This window comes from Talpa occidentalis, unplaced genomic scaffold (genome assembly GCF_014898055.3).
Source record: "Talpa occidentalis isolate TD23 unplaced genomic scaffold, MPIMG_talOcc4v2.1 talOcc4.16, whole genome shotgun sequence".
Taxonomy (NCBI): Eukaryota; Metazoa; Chordata; class Mammalia; order Eulipotyphla; family Talpidae; genus Talpa; species Talpa occidentalis.
This window is the reverse complement of record NW_023601653.1, coordinates 28,276,889-28,301,983: the sequence shown is the minus strand read 5'-3', so window position 1 is coordinate 28,301,983 and position 25,095 is coordinate 28,276,889. Positions and strand designations below refer to the sequence as shown.

General features: G+C 34.6%; 1 protein-coding gene across 2 annotated transcripts in view; it reads left to right on the top strand.

The window, feature by feature from the left end:
* The window catches only part of SYT1 (synaptotagmin 1), a 495,552-nt gene that overhangs the window by 352,072 nt on the left and 118,385 nt on the right, over nt 1-25,095 (top strand). For both annotated transcript variants that reach the window (XM_054696190.1, XM_037513937.2), the window contains 3 exons: nt 6,049-6,171; nt 9,412-9,579; nt 13,592-13,759. In XM_054696190.1, the coding sequence (XP_054552165.1) occupies nt 6,049-6,171; nt 9,412-9,579; nt 13,592-13,759 (459 nt within the window). The remainder of the gene's footprint in view (nt 1-6,048; nt 6,172-9,411; nt 9,580-13,591; nt 13,760-25,095) is intronic.

The following is a 25,095-nucleotide window of genomic DNA, read 5'->3' as shown; positions in this document are numbered from 1 at the left end:
TCCTAATCACAGAACCAGAAAAAGGCATCCTTGGTCATCAGGGCGATCTTGATGCGTCCAGCATTTCAAAATGATGACTGAATGTTTTTATTATCTGTTTAGCCCATCTTAATTGTGTTTAGAGCTAGGGAAACAAAATAAAGAATATCTAAGTGTTCTCCCTTTTGAGCAGGAAATCTATCTAACATTTTCACTGTTCATAATCACTGTTAGATAACTGAGTTTAACAGCTGTTCAACACACTTGATGAAAGCCACCATTCCTATATCCAGACAACTCAATAATTAGTTCTTAGGAGAACGTGTTATACAGGGCAAGGGAGAGAAATGTGAGCTGGTCTAAAAATCCAGGCAAAATTTTAAAGCATAATTCTTATTTCCTCTCTTAGGGACCATTAAAACCACAGTGCAAGTTATAAAATCCATCTGGCTGGTTATCTTCTTTTGAAGGAAACAACTTCTATTTTTCCTAAATTATTTAGATGATTTGGTTCAGAATAAAGTTTATTATTAAGAGTAATTATAATTATTAAATGCATTTTTCATTTATTTTTTTGAATCATCCTTATTGGATATTTCTGAACACTTAATTCAGAAAAATGTAAATGTAGAAAAATAACTTTTTCAATTATAAATATTTCCCATCAAGTAATTCAAAATTTCTACCTATTCCCAAATAGCAATATATAGTAGTTTGTAGAGGCAGAATAGGCCACTGAGCAGGTTATCTATGATCCGGCAGACGGGTAAAGGAGAGTCCTGGAGCCTTCAGTGGCTTTCTCAGGCTTTTATTGAGCTGTTACATGTACAGCAGTGACCAGGTACATGGCAGGCAGGGGAGGGGTGGGGCGGGAGGGGTTGAGGGTGGGGGCTGGCCAGGAGGCGGGAAGCCCCAAGGTCCCAAGGCCCCAGGCAAGTCTTCACTCTGTGCTTCTCTGGTCCTCTTTCTCCCCTTTTCTCTCCTGCCTGTCTGCTTCCTCTTTCTCCTGCCTCTGCTTTTGCTTCTCTCCTGCCTCTGCTTTTGCTTCTCTCCTGCCTCTGCTTGTCTCCCTTATGAACTCAATATTCCTCCCATGGCCCACAGAAGTAAATAAGACAGTTTGCAACAATATAACAACTGCTGGTGCCCCATCAGGCAGGGCAATCCTAATGGTAGGAGGGCAGAAAAACCTGAAAAACCATTTACTCTACAAGTTTTATGGATTCTCCTTTTAGTATCAATTACTACTAATTGAACTCAAATATGTGGATTTTCTTCGGAACAATTTAATCAGGGAAGACCTTTTTAGCATATTTGTAGTGTCCTTAGTAACCACATACTCAAAGACTAAACTCTCTCCACAGCTTGAGTTTCAAACTTTTTCTCAAAGAAACCTTAATGTCTATTGACACAATTTCACAAAAGCTTATATTAACTTGTCGCTTTTTTGTTTGGTTTCAGAGCTATAAAATGCCATAATGCCTGTGCTCATACCCAAAGAATATTGTCCTGAGCTCAGAAAAACAAGGGTTACATTTTTCTGGAAAAGTCTCTAATCAGTCACAAGAAGTCTATGTATAAATTCAACTACAAATATCCAATAAGGATAGTTCTCTTTAGTTAATTCATTACAAAGAAACTGAAATTTTAAAACTAGTCTTGTTTTATTTCAACACTCTCCGTAGCAAACAGGACTTGATACAGATTTCTTTAAACTGTTTTGAGATTAAGTATAGATAAATGATATTAACTGGATAATCTGTACATGAATTTCAGCTATATCTGTAAAGCAATACTTTGAAAATACCTTCATTTTCGAGACAACAATAAAATTCAAATGTGGTTTTCATGTATCCTAGAATTAACAATTAAAAGCATTGAATAAAGTTAAATGATAACCTTAACATTTCTTTCTAGGACAAGAAATTTCTATTGCTCATTGTGCAATTTGTATGACATAAGATTATCATTTATAGCACAATAGTGATGTTTATCACCCCTGTTATGACCTGGACAAATGACCAAGGTGCAAGGAGTGAAAACAGAAATAGTTAATTTTTCAGTGATCACATACTCTTGCAAATAGGGAGGGGAAGAAAAATTAAAGAGTCAAATGAGAAAATACAAAGATATTAGGAAGAGTTCATAGTACTCTACCCTGACAACATAGCATTATGATTCCAACCACTCAAAGAGTATTTTTGCATTTTAAGTAGATCACTTTGTCAGTATAGGATGGCATGGTTCTTGTTTTATGAGCAATAATTTATGTTTTATTTTATAAGTGTACAAAATGAAATTTGAGCAAATGAAAATAGGCCCCACTGGTAAGCACTTAGTAGTTTATACTACTTTTTAAGGCAGACAAAAGTAGCTAATCATGGCCTCTTTCATTTTATGAAGAGGAAGAATGAAGAAGCAAAATAGAAGGTACAGATTTTAAGATGCTGAGTTACTTCAAAACAGTATAAGCACAAAAGATGAAACTATTCACAAATAATTATCTTTCAAAATATTTTTTAAAAATATAGTCTATGCCGCTCTCATTTCAAAGCAAGACAGATGTGAGAGGCATTTTAGATGTTATTTCGAAAGACATAGAGGCTCTAGGGTAATCAATTAGTTTTTACCATTTCAGTGCATGTAAGAAATCACAGAAATGCAAATTTCAGTGTTCACAGCTACACATCTCTCTGAGGAGATTGTATAACCCAGGGACGTAAAAATATTCTGCAATGGCAACCAAAATGTTAACTCTAGGTAGCGTGTTTATAGAGCATAGGCCATGCATTTTTTAAATGACTTAAAACTTAAAAACACAATGGGAAAATCACTGGTAAAGTCACAGGTCTGCAAAGGTCATTTCTCCATGGTTTTCACTAATGTGTGTGGATATTTTAATTTTTATTTCTTCCTTCTATGTCCTCCTTATCTGTGTTGTATCTCATGACTGTTCTGGACTGTCCCTTGCGGTAGGTTTTCCTCTGCTACTTAGACACCCTAGTCAAAGCTCGGATACATTTAGTGGCCTGGCAGCTGGGGCTCCACAGGCGAGGGTGTACCATTCTGACACACATCAAAAGGCTGAACTAAATTGATTCTTTTTTTAAGATAAAGTGTTCTCATTTTAAACATTACTAACTGATTAAATAGAACAATATTAGAAAGCTCAAGTTTCAAAACCACGGTAAAGAAAGAAAATTCAGTCCCTTGTGCTACCTTTTTTAGTGTCCCTTATCAAATCCAAATCTGAACAATTTAATTTACAATGAACAAATGCTCCTTCTGATGGTTGTGAACTAAGCACCTTTTGAATGTCAAAGCAAGCCAGAAGCATGTACACTGACTCTGAAATTTAAAACAAGGTCTGACTTTCCCAGCACAGCTATTTCAATTGCAATTTATCAAGCTCTCTGAACTGCTGGGTTTACAAGCTTTTATTTTTTTTGTATTTTGTTCTGGGGGAGAGGGGAGAATATATTCCTCTCGAGGTATTGTAATAGCTACTGATTTAATAGGTCTGAATTTAATATGATGGTACAGAAAATGTCTTGCTTAAGCTTAGCCTTTGGACAAGAATAGACTTAATCAGTGATGAATAGTGGCACTGAGAAATTATCAAAAATTTAGCCCTATTTCATGCAGAATAATTGCAGAGATGGTCTTGCACCTTTTATTAGGGCAAAAACCACTTAGGGAGAAGGAGATTTAATATCTCAGCTATTTCAAATTGCACTGGACTGAAACATGATATGTAAATTTTCAATTTTGAAAAAGACTTCTGAAACAGTATTTTAATCGATCCTTTGTTATTATGATAGAGAAATGTGCAGATTTTTTTAAAAATATGTATTAGTTTGATATTTAAAAAGAAAAAAACTAAAATATTACAAGGGAAGAAGTTATCTATGCTGCAATTTTCTAAGCACATCTTTTAGGACCATGTTAAAGACATATACACAGTTAAGGTTTTGAAAGGGCAATAGGATTCCACTGCATAAAGTCCTCTAAGTAAATTCAGTTTTGTCACTTTACTACTATGTTCCTTTTGATGACACTCTAAGTTCGAAAAAAAAACTAATATAGATTTTCAAATAGTTTTGCTGTTTCTTTTGCTATCAGTGCATTAACACTTTACTACTTAAGGAAACATCAAAACATCCAAGGGTAATTAAACTTTCCAAATTAAAAGGTATGTAGCTAACCAGATTTGCAAAAGTCTCTAAATAAAATGTAATAAGGATAATTTTCCATTTTCCAAATGTGTTGCAAGTTCCTTGAAATTTTCAAGAAACATAAAAGGGGAGGTACCTCTGCTTATTGTTGAATTCTGTTTTTACGATTTTTCCCTTCCAAATGAATTCTGCCCAAGTGTCAGCTTTTAAGACTCATTTCAGAGTTAGCTAGGTAGAGCCATATTGGAAAATCTTGTCACTCTGAGGACTGGGGTACTATTTTGAGATACCACTGAGGATCTCTGTGAAAATGGATGAATGAATAAAGACGCTTGCTTTTGGCAATGAAAAAAAAACACGTAGTGTGAGTGGGGAGGAGAGTGAGTATAGGAAATGCAGGTAGTCTGACTCTGATGCCTTTCTGAAGCCTGTTTGTAAATCTAGCATTTGAGTTCTACATGAACTTTAGAATTCAGTTTAATTGCTGACAAGAGTTTAGTTAAGAGTTTCTTTACTGTCAGATATAAAGCAGTCTACCATTCACATGTCTTGATTCCTATAAAATCTTGTAGACAAATACACACAGACACACACATACATAATGAAAATGCCATAACCAAAAATTAGAAGACAATTATTACCATATATAATAATGATGGAAAGGTTGAGACCACTCAAATAGAGTCTCTACAAATCAGTAAGAGTCAAACAATAGAAAGATGAGCAAAAAATGTATATGCACACAATCTTAACATCAAGATATATTTAAATCTTTCAACCATCACTAATGGCCAAGGAAAAGGACATCTTATTTTTAATTTTGAATATCTCTATAAAGTTTTAATATTTTGTAATTTTTAAAGCAGTAAATGCATATTCCTGGAAAAAAACTATATTCATGACTGTATAACCTTTAGTGTTTTAGTAAACTTCTTGCACTTGCTAGGAAAACGTATTTTATATTTTCATTTTTGAAAAATAAAGAGCATTTGAATATATATTACTCATTTTATGAAATACTGAGCTTTCTAGTATTTCAATTGATATTACAGTTATGTTTTAATTTGTGAAGAATATTCAATTGGTCTGAATTCAGCTTTGAGAGTTCAATACCATGATTTTTGTTCATAAGAGCAGCAAATTATTTTTACTAATTTCAGTTTTTGACAAGATTACAAACATAACTCCTCTCATCTTTTGACAACAAATAGATCTAGAAATCAATTTAATTCAGCCTAGCTTTCTGTGGAGCTGTTATGAAAATGAAATGGTAAACTTAGACGGGAAATGGAGTACACTTTTCTCTAAACATGCATTTGCTGGTGGCATGTTTTTTTCCTCTTTTTCCATAACCATTACAAATGCATATATGAAACATAAGCAATGACAGTTTTCTGAGAACCATCTACTCAACTATCTTTTTTAAGGCAACAAGGAAAGAAAAGGCCAAATATTTTATAGAAATTACTCCGCTGCATGTAACAATGATGTTTTTTACATGATGCTTAGCATCTCTTTAAACTACATGAATGTGAAACCTGGCCTGGTTAATAGCATGTTTATCAGCCCTCTAAATGAAGTAGTTTTATCAGAGCCAACTGTAAGACCAAGTTGACATTTCCTTACAAAAGCCTTACATTTTTTGCTTGCAATTTTCTGAGGGGCTTCTTCCATTGCTTCCATGTTGCTTGCTGACTGGGGGAGAAAATTCCGTGCACAAGTGGAATTTAAAAAATATGTAAGCAGCAAATGTGAATGTGTGTCAGACAAACAGATTTCTAGCATCTTAGTGCTTGCTTCGAACAGCTTGGAAGTATTACCACAGGCCCAGCGGAATTGGGGTTTTGATGAAAATTCATTTGATTTCACATATGATCCATTTCCCTGCTCATAGGCCCTTAAGGACGATGATGCTGAAACCGGATTGACTGATGGAGAAGAAAAAGAGGAACCTAAGGAAGAGGAGAAACTGGGAAAGCTTCAGTATTCCCTGGATTATGATTTCCAGAATAACCAGGTCTGGGGGGGGAAATGTCTTCTAATTCCATTACGTTTTCTGAAATTACCAAGTAGAAATTGAAGCAAGATAACTTCTTAAAACATTTCATTTGCTGCGAGGGGAAAATGCAATTATCAAAGCTATTGATGAAATAATTTCTAAGTACAGGCAGTCCCCTACTTGCTAATTTAACTTCTTGTAATTAGAATTCACAGTATTCAACCGATTACATCTACTTATGGCACTTACAGCAGGCGGGCGGAATACAAATTAACTTGAAGCAGTCAGTCTGATTCCGAGAGCTCCCAGCCTGGCTAGAACAATCTTCCTTGAACTTCATGGATTTAGATCCAGGGCATGGGTCCTTCTGTGTTAGACCACCATCAAAGTCAAAGTTTTGACTTCCTTGATAAGAAATCAAAGGTGAAAAATTTACTATAGTCATGAATTTCAAAGACAGGAATGCCTTATAGAATATCATGGTAAAACTAGGGCTCTTGAGAGCAAATCTACAAAAGTAGAAAAACCAGCAACTTGATCTCTAATGCCTAAGACTGTTACTCCAACATGACAGAGAACTAAAGAAGCTAAGGAAACAGGCATTCCTCCTACAGAACCCATGACATTGATGAAGATGTCTCCTTACCTTCTGAATTGTTAAGAGTTTTAAAAGCTAGGTAAGAATTCCTATGGAATGGTCTAAGTGCAAGATGCTATTCTGAAGAATCCTTAGGACAAAGCCCTTCTTCGAGGAAGGTAGTTTTAAATCGCTCCAGTTTGCTTTGCTTCACTGATCTTTCTAGGTGAGTAAGAAATGATCAACATATGTAGTTACTGCTAATGCAGCATATGTTAGTTATTTCCAGTTTGATAAGAATAAGCAATATATAAATCATACACTAATGCTCAGCTTTGACAACTGATGTCCCAAGTCAGTTGTCAGAGAGAGATCTAAGCAGAAATCCTGGGACTTAGGAATTGACACTTTAAAAAATGTCTTCATTTCCAGAGGATTCCTCTTGAAGGATGCATTGATATACTATGTTATATAAAAAACACTTTATCAATTTCATTATAGCCTGGACTGGTTATTTCATAATATTCTAGAAAATTACATACTGTTTAATAGGCACAAGTTTATATCAATGGATTTCAAATAGGATATTTGGGTATACTTCTATCACTTCTATATAAATTTAATCATCAAGACTTGGTTGGGAGTAAAACTTCCTATTAATTATACATATTCTAGGAAAGGTCAAGGTCAATGTATGTTATCTTAATATATAACCTGTTCTCTAAATATCTACTCTGCCTTCATAAATGTATCCAATATCTTTTTACTCATTTATCCTACTTTCATATTTTCCACTAGACGTCTAGTACCATCTCATCTTGGTTAGTCACAATTTTGAGACTTCTAGGTTGACTTTCAGTAGCATTAAGGCTAATTTATACAAAGCAGTGGTTTTAGTAAATAGCACTGATTTTTTAATCAAATATGAGCGTATTTACTATTCCCTTCCTAGCAAATAAATTTTAAAATATTTCATTCTGAAGATCTAAAACATTCTACATGATGAAATTGTTTAATACTACACATTGATTTTTGCAAAGGTTCACAGATAATTTGATTTATAAAATGATCCCTATGAGTCATAGATGATAAAGTCTAAGAAATTTCATAGATGAGGCTATAATCGAATATATCTTGCTTACCAAAACTAAAATCCTAAAATACTCTGTTTAAGGAGTTTTCATGATAGAAAGAAATGTGATATTTATCTCTAAGGCAGAAGTCAAAGGGGGGTTGGAAGAAATGACCATACCCCTTACCAACAAAATACCCCAAAAAACCTTCAAAATATATATGATCTAGCTTTAAAGAGGTCAGGTTATACTTCTAGGGCTTTAACTATGGAAAAGAAAATTTATTGCAAAAAATGAAGAAAAATAGAATTGTGCTTATTCACCTAAAATCCAAAGGTAAATCCCAAACACCATTTTAACAAATCAAGACAAAAATGGCTTGCTTGACTAATCAAGTCTTTCTAATCTGATGCCTTCTTTAACTAGTCTTTGATTATCTGTGTTTTCAATACTACAACCCAGCATCATTGCTCCTGTTGTATCAGGATGTCACAAAGGTGTTGAAAATTAAAATGGAAACAACATAATCATTCAGGACAGTAGTTTAGGTTAAAAGTAAAACAAATGAGCCAAATGTATTTATGAACACGGTAGATCAGTTTAACAGAAAATGCATGTCACTTTTTCTTAAGGAGGTGATTTGTTTCTCCAGTCTATTGGATAAAAAGTTTCAAGTTCAAATGATCAACTATGATGATCATTTGTCATGATCAACTATGATGTGACTGCATTTGTTGACTAGTGTATGCCTTAAATAAAAGGTATATGCCTTGAACAAAAGAGTCTGCTTTTGTTCCCCAAGGAATCTAAAGCAGTATGTTGATTCAAAACATCTGATGGGAAGCATCTAGTATAGTCTATTTACACCACTTTGTAAAAATATAGGAATATGTCACTGGGAAAACAGACATGAAGTAATAGAGATTTCTACATTATTTGAAAACATCAGATTCACTTGACAGTAAAAATGCTGAAATCCCCCCTTCCTTAAATATGAAGCTAAAATTGTTTCTTTGACGCCATGTCCTGTATTTAAACAAAGAACTTAATAGCTAATAATTTACTATAAGTCAAAACAAAGAAGCACACAAGGTCAAATATGAATAAAATAAGCTATCTACATGTTTCTATATCAAAATGCTACCCAATTTCTAAGGAATTTCTGTTTTGCTGGTCTGAAACTGGTTCAGAAAGAAAAATCCTACTTTATAATTACAGACTTGTGATTGTTTAACAATTTAATTCCACTTACAAATCATACCCTAGAAAGGAAAATAATGCACAAGGGCTTTTAGCAACTGGAAAGTTATTTGATTGCAACTCTTTTGCAAATATGAATTCCATATTTAAACTGTAATCAGCAACCTTTTAAAAGCCTCTTTTGTGCGTAAAACCAGGATCCTCAAGCCTGCATCTGTCATAATTGGGTTTCTGAAATCTATATAGCTTGTTCATTTGCCTTCTGTGTTCAGATTCATAACAGAATAAAAGTTCATTAAAAGCAAAGATGAAGAGGGAGAAATCATAATATGCAACATTGCAAACAAATCAATCTTTTCCAAAATGTCCAATAATATTTGTATTCCTGTGTCCTGTCATTCATTTCAGCTCCTGGTAGGAATCATCCAGGCTGCCGAGTTGCCCGCCTTAGACATGGGAGGCACATCTGATCCCTATGTGAAAGTGTTTCTGCTGCCTGATAAAAAGAAGAAATTTGAGACAAAAGTCCACAGAAAGACCCTTAATCCTGTCTTCAATGAACAATTTACTTTCAAGGTACTTTTAAAAACTTTTCTTCTCTTATTTAAGACTTACCTCATCCAGACATATCCATAGATATGCACATGACTGCTTGCTCACAAGACTCACATTTACTTAAAATTTAAATTCTTATCGTCAGTGAGGAGTCTACATTACACTTAGATTTGGTCAAAGTAGGACTCAGCTCAGCCATTTCATAATGGAATAGAGACTAGAACAGGATTTCGATGACACCTTTTCCTTTAAAAGAGGAGGTAACTTTCAAGCAAGCCAACAGACTTGAATATTTCCCCCTCTCTAAAATAGATCAAAGGAATTTCTATTATTTTTCAAAGTTCCAGAAAACAACTAGACTCTGCTATAGTCACAGAACAAGGGAAGCTCTGTTCCATTGTTTAAATGGTACAAATAGCTACCCCTCACATTGCAAAATTCTGTGTGTACAGGGCAGTTTGAACTCTAAAACCATTCTTAACCTATCAATAAAAATAATGTCAACATATTGGTTTTATACAATTCTAGCATTTTTCCTTAATACTGAGCTCTTCCCTGGTGTTCATTTTATTCAGGCATCTCAACTGACAAACAATAACAAAAAGGAACTGACCATATGATAACTCAACAGGAAAATGTGTTTGGCAGGCCTCAGGCATCTCAGCAAACACACATGTTCTAGCTCTTGTCTTGAAGTTATGTACAAAAACAGTCGTACGGTAGATATCTTTAATTTGTGAATTTTTTTAATGCATTACTTAAAATGATACATTTCTGAAAAATGAAATGTCTGGAAATGCCAGCAGGCTGATTCAGAATCACCCATTCATCAGCCAGTCTTAGCAATAACATGTGCCTAGTGTTAGCAAACATTCTGGTATGAAATAAATGGAGGAAATTGAGTTCATGAGTCATTTTCTCAAACCTAGTTTCCAGTTTTGAAAAGGAGCAGTCTATTTCTATGCGTGCTGAAATTTTTGAGGTTTTTTTTTAAAGATTTATTTATTTATACAAGAACCGGGGTACAGGCCAGATGTGCAGGAGGGTGAGAGGATTCACCAGAGACAGAGAGGGGAACAGAACAGGCAGACTGACAAAATACACTGCTGAGGGGAGCGGCAGGCGAGACAGGAGAGGTCTGTCTTGCCATGTGGGCATCTCCACAGCCAGTGGGGATCGAACCAGCACTGCAGAGGTTGTGGACAGCTTCACAGCGCTATGCTCAACTGCCTGCACTACCAGGGAGGCCCTGAAATTTTTGAGTTTTTAAGACATAAGTTCCTAATGTATAATCAGTAATCCTATTCAAGAATCTATACTTCTTATAACCAGATAGTTGATTTAGAGTAGCAATAAAAATATTCTGGAGGGGCCTCCTTGGTGGTGCAAAGGGTTAAGCACCGCACTATGAAGCAATCTGCAGCCTCTGCAGCACAAGTTCGATCCCCAGCCAGCCAGAGAGCATCCCACATGCCGAAGCAGACTTCTCCTGTCTCACTCACTGCTCCCCTCAGCAGTGTATTTCAGTCAGTCTGCCTGTTCTGTTCCCCACTCTGTCTCTGATGAATCCTTTCACCCTGTGCATCTCTGGGCTGTACCCCAGATCTTGTATGCATAAATCAATAAATCTTTAAAAAAATCATTCTGGAAATAGTTTGTTTACAAAGAACTAATCACTTTGGTCAATATACCACAGGACATAAAATATTGCAAATGTTAATTACAATCATTTTGACTATGTATTAATCTTAAGTTAGTCACTTCTAATCACAATTACATTAGTAGATTCCTAAATTATTTGAAATAATATTGTATGAGATTTGATTTTTGTCTCCAGTTACCTATATACTGTTCCTAAAAAATTGTCATGAGTTACCTGTATGCTATTTCTAAAAAATAGCTAATTTTATTAGCAATTTATGTGACTTCAAGATGTATAACTATTGAAATTGCCTGTAAACTTTGATCAATTTCCATATTATTTCAAAAAGTTTGATCAAACCATAATCCATATTACAATATACCTTGATATAGATAAGAAATTACTACTGTTTCTAGAACATTGGATAGATTCTCCATAGATATTGTAGATTCTCCAAATTGAAATACCAATAGGCAGGATGATATAGGAATGGAAGTATAGGATTAGAGCTTAAAGAGAATTACTTTTACAATTTAGTTCAAATCCATTTAATATGAACTTGACACACTCCAAAACTAAATATTGATCCTATTCTCCAAAACAAACTCCCACCTGAAAGAGTTGCTAATCATTCAAACAATAATTTTTTTATTAAGTGTGTCCTATTTGCCAACACTGTGCTAATATGCCTTATATAACACTCATTCAGACTCAAAACAGCTCTGTGAAAAAGGCACTATTAATATCACTGTGTGTTATATGAAGAAGCTGAGGGTAATTCACTTGCCCCAGATCCCTCAGCTAGAAAGTGGGAAAACCCATACCCAGGTCTGTTTGATCCAAAGCTCAAGTTTTTTGGCTGATACTGTCTCAGTACAATTATAAAAGAAAAGAAAAAAACCTAAAAAGATTGTACAAATAAGAGTTTATCCGTACTCTAAAATTTCTTCTTTGAAATTTATTTCTTTGGAAGGGCTTCTTTTACATTCTGTCTAAACTGAAGAAAAGCATGTGTCTAGTTTTTAAGCACAGTATTTTACTCAGATTTCAAATAGTTGATAAATGACAAAATATTATAACTATGAAAAAACTTAAATTTCTTGGGGCCTCCCTGGTGGCACAAGGGGTTAAGCACTGTACTATGAAGTAAGAGCAACCTCTGCAGCACGAGTTCGATCCCCAGCTGGCCAGGGAGCAACCCACATGGCAAAGCAGACCTCTCCTGTCTCACCTGCTTCTCCCCTCAGCAGTGTATTTCAGTCAGCCTGTTCTGTTCCCCACTCTGTCTCTGGTGAGTCCTCTCAACCCCCGCATCTCTGGCCTGTACCCCAGCTCTTGTATGCATAAATAAATAAATAAACCTTTAAAAGAAAAAGAAAAAACTTAAATTTCTTGTATATATAAACATTTACACAAATATACATATATATGTACACATATATACTTATATGTCCACATATATACTTATATGTATATATACATATACAAATATTCCTTCTTTTAACATAGTTAATTGAGTAATGTTTGCTGGAGCACAAGACAACTATTTATGTGGATAAAATACTGTGGTACAAGTGTATGAAAATTGATCAAATCTTCAATATAAGTCTAAATTTCCTAATTAGGCATCTCTATCCAGTTACTGAAGTGTAGCTAACCCGGACTGCACTGCTTTCCCTGCATATTAAAAATGTCACTAATAAACATCCCAACCCATAGCATCTGTCCCAGATTGATTTGAACAGCTGGAAAATTCATCAGTTCTTGGCCTTTTGCCACCACTCATCCTAAAAAGCGTCATACCCAGGAATGAACTTCAAGTTCTATATTATAATCTGCCTCTGATATTCAAAACATCAATTTTCTAGTCAATTCTTGTCAATCAGTAAATTATTTTAGGGAGTAGGTAAGGCACCTTATGAAATTCATTTAAATCCTTTCAGACTCCTAGTATATCTTTTAATAAATCACTGCTTCATTAAACTATAGTATCCAAATGGTTTTAAAGAATTAATAGAACTTTTGAAACAAGTTACCTACCACAAGTTGTAGCCTGACAACATAACTTATAAGAACAACAGAATTCTCCACATGAAAAATTTTAGAGTCAAATTCACTTGGTTTAATTCTTGCAAAGTGTTTATAGCATGACTGATAAGGGATCCATTATTTAAAATACAGCTTCCAGAATTGGGGGATAAAGTGATAAATCACTATGGCAAGTCCCCATCTTCTGCCAAGTAATTTGAATCTCAAGCATTTAATGAAATAATTTAAGGAAAAAAAATCATAATCTCTCTTCTGCTTATCTGACATAAATATTAAAAGTGAATACTATAAACAAGTTTTAAGCTTTGTTATAACCAGGTATCATATCCTCATCTCTTTTAGGTGCCATATTCAGAATTAGGAGGCAAAACCCTGGTGATGGCTGTATATGATTTTGACCGTTTCTCCAAGCATGACATTATTGGGGAATTCAAGGTCCCCATGAACACAGTGGATTTCGGTCACGTAACTGAGGAATGGCGTGATCTGCAAAGTGCTGAGAAGGAAGAGGTAAGAAAGACATTAGCATTTCCAAAATGACAAGCTGTACTCGCCATTTGCTACTCATATAATAACCTACTGAGAGATGCTCTTTATAAAGGGTGATATGGGCTTCCAGCTGATGACAGTTGGCAAAATAGGGTCAGGGGATTGCATAACCTTGTTAAAAAGCATGCAAGTCTTCTGGGCTTTGAAGAATAAAGAGTTGTGCACCAGGTCTATAGACAACTCTCTAGAGATGGACACATGGACACATGCACTAGCACGCACACACACACAATCTCTTTCCAGAAGCTTTCAAAATGTCACCCACACCCCTAATTCTTTAAAAGGACAGTGAAAAATCATCTTGCTCTTTGTATTTTTCCATCATCATTTCCATCATTTATGAAATTCATTGAAATCCTTTCAGACTCCTAGTATATCTTTTAATAAGCATCATGTATGCTTTCTACATAGGTTATATAGCTATCAAATAGAAATAATCTGGCACTGTTTCTTTGCTATTTCTGCAAAATGCAGACAGTTCATTGTTTCTCATGAAGCTTTCAGACCATGATGGGTAAAACATCAAATATAATTCACAATGGTTGAAATTAAATCCATTTTTTAAATGACTCACATTTTTATAGTATTCTTCAAATTGTATTGTCTGCTTTTAATAGTTTAGCCTGGGATTTTTCTGTGATTTAAAAAGGGGAGTTCAATATCCTTAGTACATTTTAAATACATAAAAATCAATTCTATTTGATTATGCTATGCATGCCTGGTACAAGTGTTTTTCTCTGTGAATGTCTCAACAGACCAATACCAGAAAAGCAAACAACTCTTAGCTTTTCCAAATTCCTAATGCAACTCTTTTCCCTTTCATTTTTGGGGTTCTGGTATACAAGAATAATTACCCAAATGATTGCCACCGACCTCAGTTTTAGGAATTTTAGGTCCCTGGGATTCTGGAAGTTGTGTCTCATTGGGCCACCAGGGAAATCAGTGGGCAGTCTTCAAAAAAACTGCCAAGTCCGTCACCTAGGGGCCCCTCTTGACCTAAGGTTTTCAGAGGTGAGGCTTTTAGAATAGGCTTGTTGATTGCTACACTGAAAGTGAGTTTTATCAGTGATCTAAAATTATCTGGTCATACAAAAGGAGTCAAATTGAGTTGAACTCTGCTTTCTTTTTGGAAACAAATATACATAACCAAAAGGTTAGTCAAGTTTACGTTCTTAGATATCGAGATACATTTCACCATAGTGTAGGCTTTCAAGAACAATCCAAAGCTATTACATTTTTAAATTTTAGGGGTTTTATAAGTAGTTCTTTCTGATGAATAAACTAATATTGACATGAATTTCAACATCTGTATGAAGAGAAACAGCAATCCTCCTATCATACTTCCTTCTTTCAAGGAAAGAAAGTTACTTTGAAAGTTACTAAGACCTCTTCCTAAGGCCTTTGTCACTCAACTCAAAGATATGCATTTGCAAATATTTATTACACATGGTATACTCCTGGAACTGTGCTAACTGTTTGAAAAAGAAGAGTGTAAAGAGGAAACAGTGCTTCTGCTTTTTGGAGTTGAATGTTGTCTCGTTTTCCTCCTCACTCCAATTTCTGTTTTGCTTCTTGTTAACTAGACTGGTTTCTGAAAGGGGTAAAAAGTCAATTTTTAAAAGCTGTTTTTAAAATCAAATACACTTGAATTTCAATTCTTACCAATCCATTTATTTTATCAGAGACCTTGAACAAGTCACTTAATCTCTCCACAATTCAGTTTATAAATATAGAAACCTGACTAAATAGGAGTATAGATTGAATAGGACAGATTAAATAATTATAATATAGAAAAAACTGTCTAAAATCTTTACACAAAAATTAGTATACTAAAGACATAAAAGAGGGAACGGTATAAGAAAGAAATGGTGAGGATGTTCAATGTTTAAGATTAAAACATAATATATGAAGATATAAAGATAAGTATTTTTAAGCCATGGTAAATAAAATTTCAGTCTAAAATTGTGTTATTTTCATAAGATATTTGTGATTTTTTTTCTTTCAATTCTTATCTTAGGGAAAATGTTTATCCTCCTTTACAGCCAACAGAAATGTGACTCATGTTTCACCTTGTATATCACTGATAACATGTATTACCATGACTCACATTTTACCTTCTGAAAACAGTAATAAATAGGATAATGTAAAACACCTGGCATAGACTATGGTACGTGACAAGCACCCAATGAGCAAGATATTTACTATTCTCTCTTCTTGACCAATGTTTTTATTTTCCTGTTTACTCTGCTCTTTTCTATCTGTATCTACTTCTCTCTTCTTTTTCTATCACCACTGTGTTTATTAAATGCCTTTGGAAGTTTTTAATAGGAAATTATTTTTTTAAAGATTTGTTTATTTATGCATACAAGAACTGGGGTGCAGGCCAGAGGTGTGGGCGTGGTAAGAGGATTCACCAGAGACAGAGTGGGGAATAGCACAGGCAGACTGACTGAAATACACTGCTGAGGGGAGCAGTGGTGAGACAGGAGAGGTTTGCTACGCCATGTGGGTCACCTCCTTGCCTGGGATCGATTTTGTGGTGCAGTAGGTGCGGATAGCTTCATAGTGCTGACGCTTAACCCTTTGCACCACGAGGGAGGCCCACAGAAATAATTTAACTATGACAGCTTTTAACTGGAGTCTTTCCTTTTTGATATCTACTCAAGAATGGTAATTTGGAGTTTTCAGTTGAGTGACTATTTCCTTTTATCAACAAATAAGAAACCTCATAAAACAGATGGTTAGCTTGCATATTATCTCTGGATGACTAGACCCAGGTAGAAACTTTCTCAAAATAAATGAAGTAAGATTCCAGTTTGTATCAGAATAATTACTTATTCTCACTGATATGTCTCTATCCTTTCATGCTACTGTCCATTAACTGCAGAAAATTATAGTTGTGTGAATAAATTGAAAATAGATTGACTTTATTTCATATCATTTTAAAGAAATTGTTTTTCTATTTTGCATGAGCAGTTCTATTCATGATTTTAGTTTTTCTTTTACCTAATAGTGGTATATGTTTTTTTAAATGTCATAATAAATAGAAGATACCAAGGAAAGTGAGGAAAAAATTCAAGATCAACTTTGTTACCTAGGAATGAAACCACTATTCACTGCAATCTGTTCAGGTAGAGGCTTGGTTTTAAGTGGGTTAAATTTAACCCCCTGAGATCCAACCCAGCAATTTTAACAGAAGAGAGCGGGGTTTTGTTGCCAAAAATACAAAAGTCAAAAAATGATTAAGCAATTACATAAGTTAATGAATTATGACTTATTTTAGTGGTAAGTCGTATGAGCAAGAGATTTAGGAAAAAAACAAATGGGCAGGAACCCTATCTGAAAGTTACTAAGCACATGTTTAAAAGTGGTATAGAAGAGCTAATGCAGGAATCGCCCTGCTAAGCACACAGCTCCCACTGTGAGATTCTAGTCTTTGGTGAAAACATCTTTGGTGAGGTTTCCATTCTGATTAAATTCGCTTAATAAACATCCTCAAAGTCAACTTACTGATTTATATTCACTTGTTATTTTTTAAATGTTGCACAATTGACCACTCTCTCCTTCCCCCTCCTAATAGATGAAGATAGACTATGACCTTGGGGACAGCTAAACCTTTCTGTTCCTTTTATTTCTTTAAAACAGAAATATACATCCTCTGCATTTCAAAGTTGGTTACATATAAAACTGTTTTCTTTTATTTTCCCTTTTTAAATATAGGACCTCAAAAAGTATCCCTTCTAATTAGCATATACTATTCTCCATATGCAAAAATTCCTGATATATATATACATAACTTCAGGCTATCTTAGTTGAATTTGAGATTTTCTTCTTTTTAATCATTCAAAAGACTTTATGCCACTCACTAGTCGAACCTGAAACCAGACTTCCTACTGGTAGAATAGTCTGACTGGTAGAATGATATAACTCCCATTTTCTCTTAATAAATTTTATGCTCATTTAAAAAAGTGTTTCAGGCCTGCTCCGTAGCATCAGCTACATCTTTAAAACATTTAGACCTTTCCTATTTTGGTAGTTTGTTCCTACTTAAAATTGTTCATCCCCATGTTTCCACTTCTACTTCTTATATCTAATGAGCATAAGAAACAGATACCACAGTATAGCTGAGTTACTGTTTTGCCATGTCTGTCACGTGACTTGACACGTAATGTTTTCTCTCCAATAAGGAATGTCTATCATCTGTTTTGCATAGAATTTGTTAAAGATTCTGTAAATAAGATTCTGTAATCCAGTGCAGATGGAAAAAAATTGATTGCTGAATTAAAACAAGTTGGAGCATAATTTAATTAGTACCCAATCAGAAGGGAAAAGAAACTACTTTAGTGCCTTAATAGGAAATCAATTTTGCAAGAAAAAAAATCACATTTTTTAACCTAATTAGAAAAATATTTACTTCACAGGAAAGCATTTAGAGAATACATATTCAATCAAATGGGGAAAGTATTTTTTCTTCCATGGTCAATTCCTTGAAGTTCCTCTGGAATGAGTTAAGGCCATTGTTCCTCATGGCATCTTGATATCCAAGGATCATGAAAGAACTGATGTGTTTCTAAGTATACTTAGTAGTCAGATGGTAGTTCATGCTCTCTGAGAATCTCTGTACAACAAAGTAATGACCTGAATAGAAATTCTTGCAAAACGTTAAGTGCTAGCACTATAAACATGGATAGTTAAAAGAATCTTCGTGTCATTCAATATATCACACTACTGAAATGCAACAATTTTGAGCCATAGCATCACAAGGAAGTATACTTATTTGTATAGATTTATTTGTTTATTGTCTATCTTCCCAACTAGCCTGTAAATTCCATCCCAGCAGCAGCCATTTCAATTGTACCCCACTGTGAAACCAAGTTTGATCACCGAGGCAAGCAGCAAACATGCAAAAATATCTCTGAATAAATGAATGAGGAGAGGTTATTTATTTCATGAGAAATATTTCACAACTCCCTTTTTAATGAAATCTCTTTCTTTTTAATTGAGGTAATATTTGGATACCCCCATCAAGTGTCACCATCTTAGTGCACCCACCCCCAAATCACCCATATTCCTCCACTATAGTCCAGTATACTTCCTTACCTCTTTGCAAAACTCCCCTTTAAAAGTTCCTGTTAATTGTGTTCTGTTTCACAAATGAAGAAAAAGTGGGATGCTAAGAAAACATCTTAGCCCTGAACAATAAAAATCTTTAGTATGTTCTTGCCATTTTTTTTTTTGGTTTGTTTCTTTAAAAGAGGCAGTGTAGATATTTAGCAAAATGATTGCAACTAGTTTTTTGTTGTTGTTGTTGATCATGAAAATGAGAATAGATTTCTCTCATTAACTTTCGCTTGGTAAAGGCTTTTTCAATTTCTCTTTCCTCTCTAACCCTCATTTCACCTGTTTCCAAGATACAGAGTGTGGTTTAGCTGAATTTTACTTTTTAATTAAGATTCAGTTAAAAATGAAGACTTAGTTAAAGCTATGATGTTTGTCTGTTTAAAACATTGAAATTTACATGGAGGGAAATGGAATAGAATCAATTCTATGTAGAAGTAAAAAAAATCTAAGTTTATCATTCCAAGAATATCTGTTGTCAGATTTGTTGTTAGTAGACCCGATGTAATAGTATTGAATTGTTTTACAATGTATTAAGATCATGATATATGGACCTTTATGTATTCATTTTGTGCAACTTGGAAAATACCAATTTGCCTGTAAGCTGTTACTGAAATATAACTACCTTTGATTTTCCACTATGTCTTTGGTCACAGCTATGGTTTCCTAGATTCTGAATCTGGCCAGAATTTCAATCACCAATTTTAACTATGTTGTTAGGCATAATAAATATTGTCTGCTTCATGATGTAATTTCTAAGATTATAGGAAAAAGCAAATAACCTGAAATCCTTCTCTAGTGTGTAGGACTAATTTGATTGCCTTTTTAGTTAAAAAGAATTTTCAGGCACAAATCACATTCTCACTTCAATGGCTCTCTAAACAAAAACTTAATATTTTTGCATTGTAAATTCCCTACAAAAGTATTATAAATTTAGACATTCATTTAAAGAGTTAGATGGAGAAAGGGGGAGAGAAACTCTGGACATTTTCAAAAAGGCTTTGACTACCGTCCATTACTCTATCGCTAATACCTCAACCCCTCACTTCCCAGCTATTACCAAAGAGCTGGTCTCCAGTCTCCCCTCACTACATTCAAATTCATCTTCATTAGAGCTTACCTTAGCTTCTCCACTTCAAGATATTCAGAAGAGCCATCATTTATTGAGAATCTATTATGTGCCAACAAAAATAATTCTCACATCTTTCCAAATTGACACTATTACATCTGTTTTATAATATAAGGGAGGAGACAAACCTGAATCCAGGAAAATCTAAATACTTTGAATTCACTCAAGACTAGAGCTAAAACTCACACTCAGGCCTGATACAACTAGTTTCTTCAGCTTTGACTTGGCTTTTTTTTTTTTGGAATCTTAACCTAAATCCTAACCTCATTTTGCTTTGACAACTTGTACCTGGTTGACATCTACCTATATTTTTCCTTTCCAATATTATAACACATTGCAAATATATATTGCATAGGAAAAATAGCTCTGGAATTTTGGTTTCTTCATAATAATATTACTTCATAAATACTTAACCTGAATTTCTATGCAAGATATAGAGCCCTAAAATTCAAAGGTACCCAGTAACACAAACATTATTATGCATTCATGAATGCTGGTGAAATTAATGAATTTCTTCATTAAATACAATATAAATTCCAATGTATTTATTCAAAACATATTGACTATGACATTAACATTGTATAGTGTATAAAATGGAAGATTAACACTCACCTATGGGGATTGGATAACAAGAGTAATAATTTTAATAATGCAAAATAATAATGAAGTAGCTCCACGAAGCCAAATAAAATGTACAAACTAAAATGTAGCATATGTGATTAGCAGGAAGAAAAGGTGTGGACAGGAAGAATCCAGGGAAGAGTCAGGAAAAGTGAGCTAGCTTTTAAAACTGAATTGGCAGAAAGAAATTAAGAACACCTCCGAGAGGTTGAAAGAAGGGGTCAACGAGAGCAAATTTACAGATCTCAGATGGTCATTGGCAGTCTTAAATAGCTCTCCTGAGACTGAATGAAGTAGTTTCATTTAAATTTGGCTCTTAAGCATCACACATGAATCTAAACTCTTGACACTGAATAAGCTTATAAAATTTGTTCTTCCTAAGGACAAGGTTGGAATATGTAAACCAGACCATCTCTGTGCCAAGTGCTCTGTGAGGTGTTTTTATTCATATTGTTTCATGTCATTCTCAGAGCAGTACTGTGGGCATTTCTTCCTAACCCTCTTTCACATATTAGAAAATGTAATTTGTCCAGAGACCCCAGAAGATAAGAGATTAAAGATTTAGACCCAGATCTGTCTGACCACCAAATTCTTTCTCTCTGCTCTGCCATATACCTTCGGTGACTAACACTGAGTGGAAGGGAAAACAGTTTACCTTCTTATCCCCTGTACCTAGTACTGTTCCTGGACCATCCAATGTGCTTACAACAATGTTTTCAAATGAAGTGGTTGAACAAACTAGAACGAAATGAGGATTTTCTTTTGTAAAAACGTGTGAGCCATAGAAGTTTAAGAAAGTCCTCTTTTAAGGCTACTCATTACTCCAGCTGTTCTGCCCATATAGTAGCCCCAAATACCTTGAAACCCAGCCCCTCAGTCCAAAAGTACTTCTCAGTGTACAGTTTGTTCTTTTATTTGTCCTTAATAATGGTTTGTCTTTGTTTTTAAAAGAGAAATGTTTTGAAATGATCAATAACTTTTTAGGGCCAAGTATGGACTTTGAACTGATCAAACTGAGTAAAATATTTGTAGTTATGGTGGAAAAGACATGGACTAGATGTCCTTGTGAGGCATATATTCTGACTCTGACCAGATGTTTTGAGCCTTAGTATCAGTATGTGGCCTCTCAAATGAGTCACTGTGGGAAAAATTATCACTGGAAGATTAAGTTCTGTACAGGTAGTGCCAAAGAAATCTAATTGTTTTAATGGAAGCTAGAGTAGGTGTTAGGTGGTTTTTTTTTTAATCAAAGAATAAAAGAAATCAAAGAGTTCAGCTGAATTTTAAATAAAGCAGAACAAAGTGGTTTGGAAACCTGGTTTCAAAAATACACAGATTGGTAGAGAAGAAAATGAGGAGTGGGAGCTGAAATGAGAATAAATAGAAAACAAAAGGAGAAGGAGAGAAATGAAGAATAAACTTGTCTACATTTGGTTCTCTTACTGAAACACTACAGAGGATTTTGAGTGAAAACAATGACTGATGCAGGAGAATGTCTTCTTCTATGGTTTCCTCCATCTTCTACACATTTGGCTGTTTTACAATCTATTCTCTCTTGAATTTAACACATTTGGAAAAAATCATATTATCATGTTTGTGAGTTCCTCAAATTAAATGTTTTAAACTTCTGTCTTACTCCTACCTCTTTTTAAGAAGGCCAAATATTTATATTGTGAAATATTTAATCAATTACAATCTGCTACTCTACAATTAGATGCAATGTTAGCAATTGAATTGTACTATTTGTACAACAGAATAATGGAGAAAAATGAAAATATGCTGAAAACAAGAGCTTAAAGAAGGAGAGGAGCACACATGCACACAAACTTGTTTAAAACAAGGGGAAAGTTTTCTCCATTTATGAACAAGAATGCTTAAATATGACAGATTTTACTCATTTCATTTTTTCATTTATTCAACCTATTTTTATGCCTCTTATCAGCCAACCTCACTTTCTAGGAATACAATGGTGAAAAATATAGACCTATTAAGTTTGAGCAATTAAAGCTTATGGTGAAAGAGTACACGATACATCAAAGTTCTGGCCCTGGACACAACTTATACTGATTGAGCCAGGACTACACTCACACCAGGATGACCTTGGGCTTGTTCCTTAACCCTTTTGTAATATAGGATGAGTCCTACCCACCTTTATGAGTTGTGAGGCATTCATATAAAGCACTTAGAGCACTACTTAGACCCTAATAAGCTTTTAATAAATATTACTTAATTATATCACTGAAAATACTGATGAGAACACATATTACCTTGCCAGCTGAAAAAGCATTATCTCAGATCACTGGATTTACATTCCTCCTTTTGTAAGGGACAGTCTGAGTATTCAGAAGATATTATGATAACTAGTTTTGATGAAAGGGAGACTATCTGAGCTTAGACCCCATGTGTAAGAGATAGTGGGTGATGAAGAGGTCACATGGGCAAATAAAGGGTAAGGCTTAGCATGAACAAGTGGAAAGTAATCCTAAAGCAATGTGACCCCATTGATTGACTATGTACATCTCTATGATCACTGCAAAAAGGCACTCCAAGTTCAGGCCCTATGTTATCAAAAAGATTAACAACAAATGTTGAAGATGTAGAGAATTTAGAACCCTCACACATGACTGATGTGAAAATAAAATAGTATAGCCACTTGAGAAAACAGCTTCACAGTTTCTTAAAATGTTAACAGAAAGTCATCATCTGACCTAGCAATTCCACTCCTAGAAAAAAACCCAAGGAAAACAGAAGCATATGTCCACACAAAAAAATTTGTATGAGTGTTCACAGCATTATTTTTTATAGCAGCCAAAAAGTGGAATGAACTCAAATCTCTATCAACTGAGGAATAATTAAACATGGTATATCTATATATTAGAACATTATTCAGCCATAAAAAATGAAGTACTGGAAGTACTGATACACATTACCGCATGGATGTATCAGAAGAGGCAAATCAATACAAGACAAAGTAATTAATGGCCGCCTATGACTGGGAATTGGGGAGGGGGTAGAAAGGAAGTATGAGAAATGACAATTAATAGTTATGGGATTTCTCTGTGGGGTAGTGATAACTTCCTAAAGTTAGTAGTGATGGTTACACATTCATAATATACTAAAATCCACTGAATTATACATTTCAATGAGTGGGTGCAATGGTATGTAAATTAAAACTCCATAAAGCTGCTTTAAAAGTTTCAGGCACTGAAAGTCTATATTCTTTCTTCAAAATATTCTTGTCTCCCTTTAACCAGAATGCTTGTCTCTAAGATAATGTTCCTCACTGTTGTGCCACTTTTCACAAAGTCTATACTGAGACCCTTTCTAATAGAGGGGAAGATAGGCTTCAGACATGTGGCCAGCCATTGAGAATTCAGGGTCCAAACACTAATTTTTCTGATTCCAATACCAGTTTTTACTAGTCTACTCTCCCTCGGGGTAAAAAGTTTTAGGTTTCATTCTCCTGACATAAAACATTGTTCTTAATACAGGTCTAATCTGTTTTGCAATCTGTCTGCATCCTGTAGCTTCCCAGGAATTCCCCCAGTCATTTAATTGCTCTTTTCTGGACCTTTTCTTGCAACATCATATCTTTTATAATGAGGTAGAATTAACACATAATAAAATGCACAGATCAACTAATCTTCACTATTGTACACACCGGTGTAAGCCCCACTCCAGTCAAGTCGAGCATATTTCCTACCCCAGGAAAGTTCCCACATGCTTCTCTGCAGTTGATCCCAGCCCTAGACTCTAGAGGCAACCTCCTTTCTGATTTTCCTCATTATAGATTAGCTTGCCTGTTCTTGAAATTATACTCTGTTGTGTCTGACTTTTCTTTTTGCTCAATATTTTTTTTAAATTCTTCATACAGTTGCATGAAATAGTAGTTTACTCATTATTGCTGAATATCACTTTTCATATAAATCTATCACTGTTTATCTGTTTGTCTGTTAATGGACTTCTGGGTTGTTTCCAATTTGGAATTCTTATGAATCCAGAGGACAGTGCATATACAGTGGCCAGGACTGGGTGAGAAAGATACTGAGACTGTCACTGTCCCTGAAGTGAAGAGAAAAATACTCCTAAAACTTTTAAATGCTACTGGAAACAATTGATTTTAAACCCTAGAAAATAGAGCTGTTATAAATACACTCGTACAAGTTCCCGTTGGCACACACATTCATTTCAGCTGGAATTGCTAGTGGAAAGGTATGTATTATGTTTATTTTAAGCTGAATTGACCAGAGCCCCAGGTAATTACTGATATAAAAATGCATTGTGATATTCAATGGGATTTGATCACATTTTCTTTTCATTCTCACCAGTCTCCCTGATGATGCTCAGTATCACTTGATCCTTGACCTTGGCAGACTATTGTCTATGCTGTTACCGTATAATTGGCACCTAATTACACACATCCCTATTC